The 12,923-nt window shown below is 50.8% G+C and overlaps 1 protein-coding gene across 4 annotated transcripts; it reads right to left on the bottom strand.

Moving 5' to 3' along the window:
* Window positions 1–345: 345 nt before the first annotated feature.
* FCGRT (Fc gamma receptor and transporter) lies at window positions 346–12,802 on the bottom strand. 4 transcript variants are annotated; one of them, XM_023650140.2, is made up of 7 exons: window positions 12,599–12,802; window positions 11,749–11,820; window positions 10,890–11,144; window positions 10,535–10,810; window positions 1,697–1,966; window positions 986–1,102; window positions 346–671 (listed from the first exon to the last, which is right to left on the bottom strand). In XM_023650140.2, the coding sequence occupies exons 1-7, from the start codon at window positions 12,621–12,623 to the stop codon at window positions 592–594; spliced, it is 1,095 nt and encodes a 364-aa protein (XP_023505908.1). In that variant the 5' UTR covers window positions 12,624–12,802; the 3' UTR covers window positions 346–591. The 4 variants fall into 4 exon arrangements, with proteins under 4 accessions (XP_023505908.1, XP_023505909.1, XP_023505910.1 ...); XM_023650141.2 differs by having other exon boundaries at window positions 10,890–11,141; window positions 12,599–12,796; XM_023650142.2 differs by having other exon boundaries at window positions 12,257–12,613.
* Between the last annotated feature and the right edge of the window lie 121 nt (window positions 12,803–12,923).

Raw genomic sequence — 12,923 nt, 5'->3', positions numbered from 1 at the left:
CTTTGTGGGGACGGTTTAAGAAAGAGGGGAACCAAGGGGCCAGAGGAAGCACCCCCTTCCCTCAAAGAGGGAACAGTTCTTCTCTTCTGCTCCATCAAGAGGGATTCAGGGTCAGACTCCAGCCAAGAATTCCTCAAGATGCCTGGCACAGTGTAGGCATTCAGTAAATATTTGTGAAATTTAATGAATGAAAAATACATGAGTTCGTACAGAAAATTGGAGATTCCACCATGCAACATGTTAGCCTCAGGAGAGACTTGAAGCCCCGGGCTTACACCATTTGTTCCCCCCACCCATTCTCTTGCCTCCCCTGCCTAAAAAGTTGAAATGATGAGAACACAATGATTCGGGCCCAAATTCATGTTATACATGGAGGTGGAAGAGAGCCATACATATCAGGAGAGGAAACTGAGGCAGACCACAGGAGTAGGAATCCAGAGGGAGGACGTCGGGCTCAGGACTCCTTCTGGAGGCTCAGAAATACCAGGATTCCAGGAGGTCTCACAGCATGAAAGGAACCTGACTACATTAGCTGGTGGCAGCCAGGCTGGGGGAGGGGGTCAAGAAGTTGCTGGGAATGCATTTTAGATCCTAAGAGTCAGCATCCTTGGGCAGGCCAGGAGCAGGCAGGAGGGCCCCTATATCGTCTCCACGGAGAGAGATCCAAGGGGCTGAGGAAAGAGGAAGGAAGGGAGGTCATCAGAATCTCCGAGCTCTTCTGGGTCTCTGACTGCCCCTCCCCCACGTGTCTGTGTGTGTGTGTGTGTGTGTGTGTGTCTTTCTCTCCCTCATTCTGTCTTACTCTCTGGGTTTCTGACCCCCTCTGAATCTGTTTCACCCCTCCAGTTCTCTGTCCCCACTTCTCCCTGGGGCTCTCTCACTCTCTAGATCTGTGTGTCCCGCCCCCCCAGGACTGTGTCCGTCCCCCTCCCTTTTGGGGTCTCTGCCCCTCTCTCTGAGGCTCCCTCCTCTTCCTGCCCCACACCTGGCAGCCCCTTCCTCATCCTCCACCACAGCAGCGCTCCTCCTGCAGCTAGCACCAAGAGCAGTAAGACGCCGACGACGATTCCAACCACTTGCATCGGGGACTTGGCTGGTGATTCTGCAGCCGGAGAACGGGAGATGTTGAATGGACCCTCTACCCCATCTGAGTCAGGACAGGGGACCAGGGGTTCTCAGTCCCTCCCAACCTCAGAGATCCCAGCACCAAGTTTTGGGAAGTAGGTATGGACAGAGGAAAGGCTGGTCAGCTGATGTTCTGGGTCTGGGCGGGATGCTCCCAGGTTGGAGGTAAGAACCAGCCATAGCAAGAGTGTCAGTCACACCGGCCAAGGGACCTGTGGCAGCAGGGTGGGCGTTGTTCCAACTTGGAGAGGAAGGGCAGGCACAGGGCACAGAGCAGCAGAATGTCAGACCAATGGAGGACCGGCAGCAGCAGACAACGAATGGTCAGACTCCGTGAAGACCAGCAGCAGCAAGACGGAAGGCAGTCAGACTTGGGGAGGACAAGCAGCATAGGACAGAAGACTGTCAGCTTTGGGAGAACTGGCAATAGCAGCTCACGATGACGCAGTCAGACTCAAGGAGGGCTGGCAGCAGTGGGGTGGAAGGTGGTCAGACTCAGGAAGGATGGCTGCAGCAGAGGGGACAAAAGGCAGCCAGAAATAGGGAGTATCGTCACCCAGTGGGCCCTCACCCAGCTCCACAGTGAGGGGCTGTGCCAGCCCCGCGTGCTGCACCCAGCAGCGGTAGTGGTATTCGTCGCCGCTTTTGACTGTCAGCGACGACCAAGCATAGAAGGAGCCGTCGCCGTTGGGGCCAAGGTCGCCCTCGCCAGAGCCAGCTGCCAGCCCGTTCCGTAGAAATCGCAGCTGCAGCTCCGGCGGGTAGAAGGAGAAGGCACTGCACGTGAGCACAGAAAAGCCGGGGCTGCCCGGTCGGGCCTTCAGGCGCATGGAGGGCGGCTCTGCAGAGAAACAGGCAGACAGGCCTAAGCCCCAAGCCCACGAACCCCCAGGGCCAGGCCCAGTGCAGGGCTGGATTCCTTCCACCATGCCCAGCAGGCCCCTACCCTGTGCCCTGCACTGTGCTGAGCCTGGAGAATACAGTGGTAAAGAGGAAAGGAGCTTCCCAGGGGGACAGAGACTCAACCTATCCACCGTGAGGGCCGCCATCTCTCATCCATTCCTTCCTACAACAGAACATACTGGGTATCTCTCATGTGCCAGACACTCTTCTAGGCACTGGGGACACAGCAGTGGACAAGACAGACAGAAGTCCCTGGCACCATGGAGCTTATGTTCTAATGAGGGGGGAGAGAAAAACATTTGTACAGATAAATGAAAGGGAAACATATCATGAAAGTATTTCGATGAGGGGATATAAGACAGAGTCTACAGTCATTAAAAAGAAAGTAAGAGGAGGGGCTGGCCTGGTGGCACAGTGGTTACATTTGCACACTCTGCTTTAGTGGCGTGGGGTTCATGGGTTCAGATCCTGGGCATGGACCTATGCACCACTTATCAAGCCATGCTGTGGCTGGCGTCCCACATATAAAGTAGAGGAAGATGGGCACAGATGTTAGCTCAGGGCCAGTCTTCCTCAGCAAAAAGAGGAGGATTGGTGGTGGATGTTAGCTTAGGGCCAATCTCCCTCAAAAAAAAAAGTAAGAGGTATTATGAAAAATTTCATGCCAATGCATTTGAAAGTTTAAATGAACTGGACAAATTCCTGAGAAATACAATGTTCCAAAACTGACACAAGAAGAAATTAAAAACTTGAATAGTCCTACAACTATTTAAAATTTTTAGTCCATAATTTAAAACTTTTCAACAAATAAAATTCCAGGTCCAGAAGACATCATTGGTGAATTCTTCAAAACAACTAAGGAAGAACTGATGGTACTCTTACGCAAATTCTTCCAGGGAATAGAAAAAGAGGAAAACACTCCCAACACATTTTATGAAACTAGCGTAACCTTAATAACTAAACCTCACAAGGACATAACAAGAAAAGGAATTTAAGACCAATATATCTCACGAACATAAACTCAAAATCCCTAAACAAAATATTAGCAGATAGAATCACACAACTTATATAAAGGACAATATAAATGATTATGATCAAGTGAAGTTTGTCCTGGGAATGCAAGGTTGGTTTAACATTTGGAAATCAGTTAATGTAATTCGCCCCATTAGAAAAGGAGGGAAAAAGCAAAATGCTCACTTGACAAAATTCAGCACCATTCAAAAAACAAAACAAAAAAACTCTTAGCAAACTAGGAGCTGAAGAGGACTTCCTCAATTTGGCAACGGGCATCAAGAAAAAACCTATAACTAACATCATACTTAACGGTAAAATGTTGAATTCTTTCTCTGTGAATTTGAATACAAGATGTTCATTATCACCACCCTATCCAACACTGTCCTGGAGATCCTAGCCAGTGCAATAAGATGAGAAAAAGAAATAAAAGTTATTAAAATTCGAGAAAAAAAATAAATGAAACATGTCAAAGATGACATGATCCAAAAGAATCTACACAAAATTAAGAGATATAACTGAATTCAGCAAAATTTCTGGATACAAGGAAATATATAAAAATCAATAGTATTTCTATAAACTAGTTACAAACAATTAGAAAATGAAATTTTTAGGAATTACCATTTATGGAAGTACCGAAAAAATGTCTAATACTTAGGAATAAACCTAACCAAAGAGGTGTGAGCCCTCTACACTAAAAACTACAAAATATCACTGAGAGAAGTTAAAGGACGTCTAAATGAGTAAAGGGATATACCGTTTTCACAGATTAGGAGACAATATTGTTAAGATGTCAGTTCTCCCCTCATTGATCTATAGACACAATTCAACCACAATCAAAATTCCAACAGGATTTTCTTTTGGTAGAAGTGCATATAGAAATGCAAATGATCTAGCAAAACCAAGGGTATAAAGCTGGGGAACTTAACTCGATACTAGTTAAGGGAGATACTAGACAGTAGGTACGAGATATCGCAACTTCCTATAAAGGTACATTAATCAAGAGGGTGAGGTGTTGGTGCAAGTTGAGTGCAACAGATCAGTGGACTAGAAGAGAGAGTCTGGACGTGGATCCACACCCAGTTTAAGACTAAGGTTCCACTCCACCTCAGCAGGGGAGAGAGAGGAGAGCAGATGGTGGTCTTGTCACAAATGATGCTCGGCCAACTGGATCTCCACAGGAGGGACAAATGAACCGTGACCCCCGACCTCACACCATTACACACAACTAACTCGAGATGCATCGCACAGCCATGTGTGAAAGCCATTTGTCAGCGGAGCTTCCGGAAGAAGACACAACAGCACACCTTTATGAGAGGAGAGCTTTCTTAAAGAGAACACACCAAAGAGCTGTGGAATAAAAGACTGATAAGTGGATCTTCATTAAAATTAAGAACTTTCGTTCATCAAAAGTTTTCACTAAGGGAGTGAAAAGACAAGGTGTGGAATGGGAGAAGGTATTTCCAATAGAAACATCTGATATATCCACAAGACTCATATCTAGAATATATTAAGAACTCCAATAAGAAAAAAAGACAAGGGGCCAGCCCAGTGGCATAAGGTTAAGTTCGTGCGCTCTGCTTCGGCAGCTTGGGGTTCACAGGTTTGGATCCCAGGCGCAGACTTAGCACTGCTCGTTAAGCCATGCTGTGGCGGCATCCCACAGACAAAATAGAGGAAGATGGGCATAGATGTTAGTTCAGGGCCAATCTTCCTCACCAAAAAAGAAAGAAAAAAAATTAAAGATGCTGTAATGGATGAATGGACAAGACAGTGGCGTGAGAGACAATAACGAGAGTGGGATGGTGACACACTTGAGCCAGGGTGCTCAGGGAGGGCCCAGCTGAAGAGCTGATATCCAAGATCACAAGTGAAGCATGAGAAGGACCCAGTCATGGCAGGATCCCAAGGAAGAGAATCACAAGCAGAGGGAAGGGCAGGTGCAAACGCCCTGAGGAAGGCAAGAACCTACCGTGTTGGAGGGAATGAAGAAGGCCACTGTCCCTGGGGCGCTGTGAAATTACAGTGGCGGAGGGCAGCAGGACCGTACAGGGCTTACAGGCCACGGAGCAGAGTTTGGATTTTAGTCTAAGACCAGAGGAAGGTGTTGGAGGATTCCAAGCAGTGGCAGGATGGGAGCTCATTAATGTTTGAAAACATTCCTCTGACGGCCAGATAGAGGACGGTCTCTATTGACGGGCGAGATGGAGGCTGGGATTGCAATGGGGTGGCCGCTGAGGACAAAAGAGCCCTAATTCCAGCCCCGGAGAATTCCCCAGACATGCGCGTAATTACAGCTCAGAGGGACGCGGGCAGTAAGGGAGGTCACACGAGTGTGGCGGGCACCGGCAGGAGCCCAAAGAAGCAAGGAAAGGCCACAGGGCCAGAGGAATCTCCCTGGCTGGGACCCCAGTGGAACTGGGAGGAGAACAGTGAGGGGGAGGAAATGGGAGGGTTGGTGTGAGCGCAAGGGGCCCCGGCTGAGTGGAGCAGGGGGAGAAACGGGAGGCTGAGGAGAGGGTCAGAGGCCACGCCACACGGGGCCTCGAGCCAGGCTGGGGGTTGAACCGTGTCCTGGGGGCTCTGGGAGCCGAGGGAGGGCCGTGTGCGGGAGAGGGCCGGCATCAGCTCTGGGGGTACAAAGGCCCCCTCAGAGTTGAGTGGTGTCAGGGAATGGATGGAGCGGAGACACCAGAGGCCAGGAGGAGGCCGGGGTGATGATGCTCCAGGGTTGGAGGATGGGGTAGGAGCTGGGGAGGCGCCTGAAGAGGAGGGGAGGCCTCTGAGGCGGCCAGAAGGAGAAGGGCGAAGGAGGGCATTCCAGACAACCGCAAGAAAGCCTGCTGTGTTCCAGAAATGGCCACCGGCCTGGGGGGGAGGGGCCTCGGGGCAGGAGGAGCAGTCAGAGCATATAAGTCAGGCAGAAAGGTCGGTCATCCCCAGACGATGAAAGACTGTGATCACCAGGCTGAGGGGCTGGGGCCCTGTCCCAGCGAGGGGAGCGTGGAGTCAGATGTGGGTGTAGAAAGACCTCTCTGGATATATAGTCCATGTGCTTATATTTTTAAAAAATGGAAGAATGACAGCCAGCCCTGATGGCCTAGTGGTTAAAGTTCGGCGCACTCCGCTTCGGCGGCCCAGGATCGTGTCCTGGTTGTGGTACCGCACCACCTGTCCATCAGTAGCTGTGCTGTGGCGGCGGCCGCCATGGAAGAACTAGAAGAACCTACAACTAGAATATACAATCACTCACCAGGGCTTTGGGGAGGGGAAATAAAGGAAGATTGGCAACCGATGTTAGCTCAGGGCGAATCTTTCAAAAAAAAAAAAAAGGAAGGGTGAGTCAAAAACTAAAAAATTATTATCACGGGGGAGAGAAGAGAAAGGGTGGAGGGGACAGGGACAGGAGCAAGACGTCTGTGAATGCACCTGATGGCATAGATTCGTCTCTGGAACCCTGTAATTGTTTTGGAAAATTGTTAAAAGTGTGAAAACAAATGAAAAAAGAAAAGCAATATCTAAAGATGAAAAGGAACATGAAAGAAATGAACCTCAAGCTGATGCTTTCACACAGAGACAGGAATTAATTCAAATAATGTTAAAACACATTAAATTGACTCTATATCCCTTTACGGTTACAACCTAAGCACCAAATAAACAACCAAGAAATTTTTAGGGCCGGCCCCATGGCACAGCGGTTAAGTTCAGCATGTTCCGCTTTGGCAACCCAGGTCTGCAGGTTTGGATCCTGACCTACACTACTCATCAGCCATGCTGTGGTGGTGACCCACATATAAAGTAGAGGAAGACTGGCACAGATGTTAGCTCAGGGCCAGTCTTCCTCAGCAAAAAAAGAGGAGGATTGGTGGCAGATGTTAGCTCTGGGCTAATCTTCCGCAGCAAAAAAAGAAAAAAAAGAAATTTTTAATTGTTTTCAGTAATCAATCAGATTGTTGGTAATACACACACACATAATAGCTTGGAGCAAGTAAGGAATTATGTTAATGTCATTAGGAAACAAAATTTTCAGAGTAAACCAAAAGAAATACAAACACAAAATCAAAGAAGTTTTAAGTAAGACCCCACCAAAATTTAAATGTGACCTGTCAATATCAGCATGAACTCATGATATATCTTCCCTTTACAAAATAAACTTTGAGGCGAGGATGTGGAGAAATTGGAACGCTTGTGCACTGCTGGTGGAAATTTAAAATAGTGCAGCCACTGTAGAAAACCGTAGGGCAGTTCCTCAAAAAAGCAAAAATAGAATTCCATACGGTCGGGCCACTCCACGTCTAGGTACAGACCCAGAGGAACTGAAAGCAGGGGTTGAAGAGATATTTTTACACCCGTGTTTGTAGCAGCATTTTTCACAACAGGCAAAAAGCTGGACGCCACCCAAGTGGCCCTGAGCAGATGATGGATAAGCAAAATGTGGTGTATGTACACAATGGGGTATTGTTCAGCCTTAAAAAGGAAGGAAATTTGGACACATGTTACAACATGGATGCAGCTTGAGGACATTATATGAAGCCACAAAAGGACGAACGCCGTACGATTCCGCTAACGCGAGGTCCCCAGAGCTGTCAAATTCAGAGACAGAAAGGGGAAGGCTGTTGCCAAGGGCTAGAGGGAAGGGAGGACGGGGTGTTAGTGTTGAGAGGGGACCGAGCTTTAGCTTTGCAAGATGAAAAGAGTTCTGGCAATGGACGGTGGTGATGGTCGCACAACGACGTGAATGTACTTAATGCCACTGAATTATACACTTCATAATGGTTCCAATGGTAAATTCTATGTTGTGTGTATTTTACTGCAATTAAAAGTAACAAAAACTTATTCAGCTTCTAGTTGCAAGTTTGTAGCCTGTAACAACATCTCCCCAATTTCCCCATCCCTGCCCCCAGCCCCTAGTAACCACCATTTCACTCTGTTTTTGTGAGTTTGGGTTTTTTTAGATTCCACATATAAGGGAGATCATATGGTATTTGTCTTTCTCTGTCTGGCTCATCTCACCGAGCATAATGTCCTCAAGGTGCACCCACGTTGCGGCAAATGGTGGGATTTCCCTCTTTTTCATGGCTGAACAATATTCCACTGTGTTTATATGCCACATTTTCTCTATCCATTCATCCGCTGACAGACACTCAGGTGGTTTTCAGATCTTGGCTATTGTAAATAATGCTACAATGCACATGGGATGCAACCCGAAGATGAATGAGCCCTGCAGATCTAAGGCGCAGCACGGTGATTATAGCCAACAATCCTGGATTACATGCTTCGACATTGCTAACAGACCAGATCTTAAATGTTCTCACCACAAAAAAGAAATGATAATTCTGTGACTGTGATGGAGGTGTTAGCTACAGCTAACACAGTAATTATGTAGCAGTATACACATGTATCAAAGCGACAGGCTGTACGCCTGAAACTTACACAACGTTATATGTCAATTATATCTCGATAAAAAAATAAAATAAAAAATTTCAAAGCAAAAATAATAAAATTTGAATCTATAGTTATTTTGAAACAAAAAGTTAAAAATAAAATTAAATGTCTGCTTTCCAGCTCTGTCACCTGTAAAGGCCCACAATCGTCAACCCAGCAGCAATGAACACTGCCGGCAACTAGACTGCGGTCTCGAAATACCATTTCCCACTCAGGGAACCAGGGCTCCGTGGAGAAACGGCTCATTCCAGGATCGGGCGGGGCAAGAAGAGACGAGCTGGAAGGTCTTTCTTTCTACACTGCAAAGCAGCTAGGAAAAAGGACCAGAGTCACGTGAAAGGACTCAGGAGCCAATGTGAAGCCCCTCTCAATAGTTTAAGATGGCTCAGCGTGAGTTTCAAAAGGAATAAGATCTGAAATGGGTTAAAATACAGAAGATCCATGAGTTCAGAATAATACTTAAAATAAAACAGAACTTAAAATAAAAATTCCCCTTGAAGGCTGATAGCTGATGACCACTTTTCAGAATTCCAGATAAATGAATGAAGAAGGTATGAAAGAAGTCGAATTATCGTCTTTTATGGGCTGGATCGTGTTCCCCCAAAATTCCTATGTTGAGGCCTTGACCCCCCCAGCACCTTAGAATGGGACTGTCTTTGGAAATAAGGCCTTCAAAGAGGGAGTGAAGTTAAATGAGGTCATTAGGGTGGGCCCTGATCCAGCAGGACTGGTGCCCTTATAAAAAAGAGGAGATCAGGACACCGACGTGCAGAGGGAAGGTCATGTGAGGACACGGGAAGCAGAAGGCAGCCGTCTACAAGCCGAGGAGAAACCAATCCTGCCATTGCCTCAATCTCAGACTTCCGGCCTCAGAATGGTGAGAAAATTAATTTCTGTTATTTCTGTGCTGTTTGTTACGGCAGCCCCGACAGATTAACACGCCATCGCTTTGTACCTTCCAATGAAACAAGGGATCAAGGCGAGGACCACGGATGGCTGCTACCACGAGGAGAAAACCTGACAGAGAACTTCACAACTATATGCCTGGACCCAGAGGTCCACCAGAACAGCCCAGAGATGACCAGACACACAGGCCGGGTGCACACGGACACGCACGCCAAACCCCCCGGAAAGTTTCCTTGCCAGAAAAATCGAACCGGAACGTGATCAAGCCTCTACATCGGGGGCGACCAGTTTACAGGAGAACAGATAGAGGACCATGTTCAGCAACATCTCAGGGATTCAGGAGCACAAACGACTCACTTTCTTCAAAGCAGAATTGCAAAGAAAAAAAAAAAACCAGAGAGATAGACCGACAGATTAAAAGACACTGACGATCACAAAAATTAAGATCACAGAAATTAACTCAAAATGGATCATGGACCTAAACCTAAAACGCCAGACTATAAAACTCCGAGAAGCTATCATAGGAGAAGATCTTGGCGTCCTCGGGTTTGGGGATGATTTCGGAAACACGATCCTCGGAAGAAAAGGTGGTGAGTGGGAGTTTACTAAAATCAAAAACTGCTGCTCTGAGAAAAACACTGTGAAGAGAAGGAAAAGACGAGCCCCCGACTGGGAAGAAATAGTTGCAAAACAAATCTGATGACGGACTGGGACCCCAAATATACACAGAAGTCTTAAAACTCAACAATAAAAATTTAAAAAGACACTGAAGAGATGGATGGACTCATTGAAAGGAGCGACCCTCACATGGCTCCTGATTCAAAGTTTGAAAAAACAGATAAGACGATCAGGGAAATGTCATCGCGAACCCGGCCCCTGAGGATGTTAGGGAACCGTAGTTAATTACTTGCAGGTGTGATAATGGTGGAGACAAATAAAGCTGGACGGGTCTGATGAGGACATTGAGGCAAGGGTGCCGGGAGCCATGGAGCCTTGTGAGCAGGGGGTGGGGGGCAGGTTCAGCTCTGGGTATGGAAAGAGCCTATGGGGCCGTGTGGGGGATGAGTGGCAGTGGGGGGAGGGGTGCAGGCGGGCCGTGGGGAGGCAGACAGCGTGGCGAGCAGGGAATCGGGAGGCAGCTCACCCTTCCACTCGAGGTTCCCACGGCCCCTCTCCAGATGCCCCAGCAGCCTGTGGGGACAGGAGTAGAGCAGAAAGGTCTTCTCATTGTTGACCGCGTCAGCCTGCCGTGCCCACCTCTGACCGATGGCCAGGGCCTCAGGCCAGTCCCCATTCCAGGCGCCCAGCTTGAGGTCGAACTCCATGAAGTCCTCGCCGTCCAGGGCGAACTTGGCCACGGGCACGGAGGTGTTGTCGGGGTTCAGCTCGCAGCCCAGCAGACCCTGCAGGGTGTGGGGACCTGGGGTGCCCGCACGCAGGTGAGCGGAGCTCAGGAGCAGGGGCCCCTCCTCCCTCAGACCCGGGAGCCCCGGTCTCACCTTCTTCCGTCAAGACCTGGAAAGCGTCCAGGAAGAGCTTCTCTTTCTTCCTCAGGTCTGTGGTCTCTTTCTCCCAATACCAGGACACCTGGTTTTCCCAGACCCAAGCCCCGCAGGGCTCCGCCTGGGCTCGCAGGTTGTTATAGCTCAGGTACTGCTGGGGACCCAGCCAGCCCGACACCCAGAAGGCGGGAGCCCCGGGGGCAGGGGAGGACACGGCGGTGAAGTGGTACAGGAGGGACGGCCGGCTCTCTGCTGGAGAGAAACGGGTGAAGAGAGCAGGAGGGGGGTGGGGGCTGGACGGGGAGCCGGACAGACAGAAAGAAAGAGAGAGAAGACTCAACCCCAGAGAGACGGGACAGACCTGGGGGGGGGGGGGGGACCGACCCAGACAGAGAAGGACAGACCCACAGACAAGGGGACAGATCCAGAGAGGAAGGGGCAGACCCAGAGTCAGGCAGACAGATCCAGAGTCAGGGGGTCAGACACAGTGAGGCTGGCAGACCCGGGCGGGGGGGGGGGGGGGGGGGGGACGGGGGGACGACAGACCCAGAGAGAGGAAGACAGACCCAGGGAGAAGGGGACAGAGCCAGAAATGGGGAGACAGACCCAGAGTGAGGGGGACAGACCCAGAGTCAGGCAGACAGACCCAGAGGGAAGGGGACAGGTGGTTCCCAGGCACACCCGGGAGGCGGAGGGAGAAAGTGACAAACACGGGGAAGGCGGCGACCGAGGAGGTGTCCGGCTCGAGGGAGCCCCCCGACTTCGCTGCCTTCGCTCTTTCCCTGCCGTCGAACCCCACCCCACCCCGCCCCAACCCCGATTCCCCGATCCCCGACCCGGGCCGACGGCCACTCACCTGCGCGCAGGGTCCCGGGCAGGAGGAAGAGCAGGAGGAGAAGAGGGGGGACCCGCATCCTGAGAGGGAGACCTGGGCGGGAGGGGGCGCGTGACCGCTCGGGCCCCCCGCCCCGCCCCCTCCTCCCCCGGCTCGGCCACCACGCGGGCGCCCCGGGGTGCGGGCTGCGGGCGCGCTGCAGGTGGGTGAACACGGCGCCCTTCTCCTCGGTGAACTTTCACCCCTTAACTTGATCCCCGGCGGTTAATTAATTACAGAGCCGCTCGGGCTGAGATTCCTTCCTCGGAGCTCGGCTCCGCCTCCGCCTCCTCTCTCGGGCTGGGGACTCGGGGCCCCAGACTCCTCCCCCTTCTCCTCCCTGGGACCCGGGAACCTCGCGCCCCAGCCCCTCCTCCCTCGAACCCTGCAGTCCAGGCCCCCGATCCCGTCCTCCCTGGGCCCCCTCCTGCCTCCGATCCCCCCTCCCGCCGCCCCGGAGCCCCGGGTCCCGGCCCCCCGCTCAGCTTACTGCAGCCACGTCCCTTCCCGCCTGCAGCCCCAGCCGACTCCCGTGACTGGAGACCCCAGTTCCTCTCTTACATCCTGTCCGGAGATGGCTCCCCGACTCGGGAACAGCCAACCCCGCCCCCCAGCTGCCGGGCACACCCCGGGCCCCGCGCCTGGCCTCGCCCCCTGCCCGCCTCTGGAAAACTTTTGTCTTTCTTCTTCTTCTTTTTATTTTTTGTCTCTTTCTCTGTGGCTCCCATTTTTGACATTGAGGCCGTCAGCCAGCCAGCGAATTCGTGACAGAGCTGGAAATCAACCCCCTGGGGGTCCCGAATCTGGAGATCTCTGCGGGTTCCCTTCTTACCCCATTGCACCCCCCAGGCCTTCATTGGCTCCTGCTACAGTGGAAGGTCTCCAGATGCCTCTGTATTTCCTCCCGCCAACTCCTCCCTGAAGTGTCCCCTTAAAGTGCTCCTGCAGCTTTTTGCGTCTTCTGATATGACCTCAGCGACACGCAGTCCCAATGTACGACGTTCATGCTTAGAAATCACGCCCCACCCCCGACTCCCGTCCCTCACCCCCAGCCCGCCTCCTGCTCTAACCTTCCATTCGTTTTATTGCATCAAATGCACAAAACGTAAGTGACACGAAGTGCACTCAGTGTTGTACAACCATCACCACTATCTGGT

This window comes from Equus caballus, chromosome 10, assembly GCF_041296265.1.
Source record: "Equus caballus isolate H_3958 breed thoroughbred chromosome 10, TB-T2T, whole genome shotgun sequence".
Lineage (NCBI taxonomy): Eukaryota > Metazoa > Chordata > Mammalia > Perissodactyla > Equidae > Equus > Equus caballus.
Note: the sequence above shows the minus strand (reverse complement) of the source record. Positions and strands in the feature narration are given on the sequence as shown.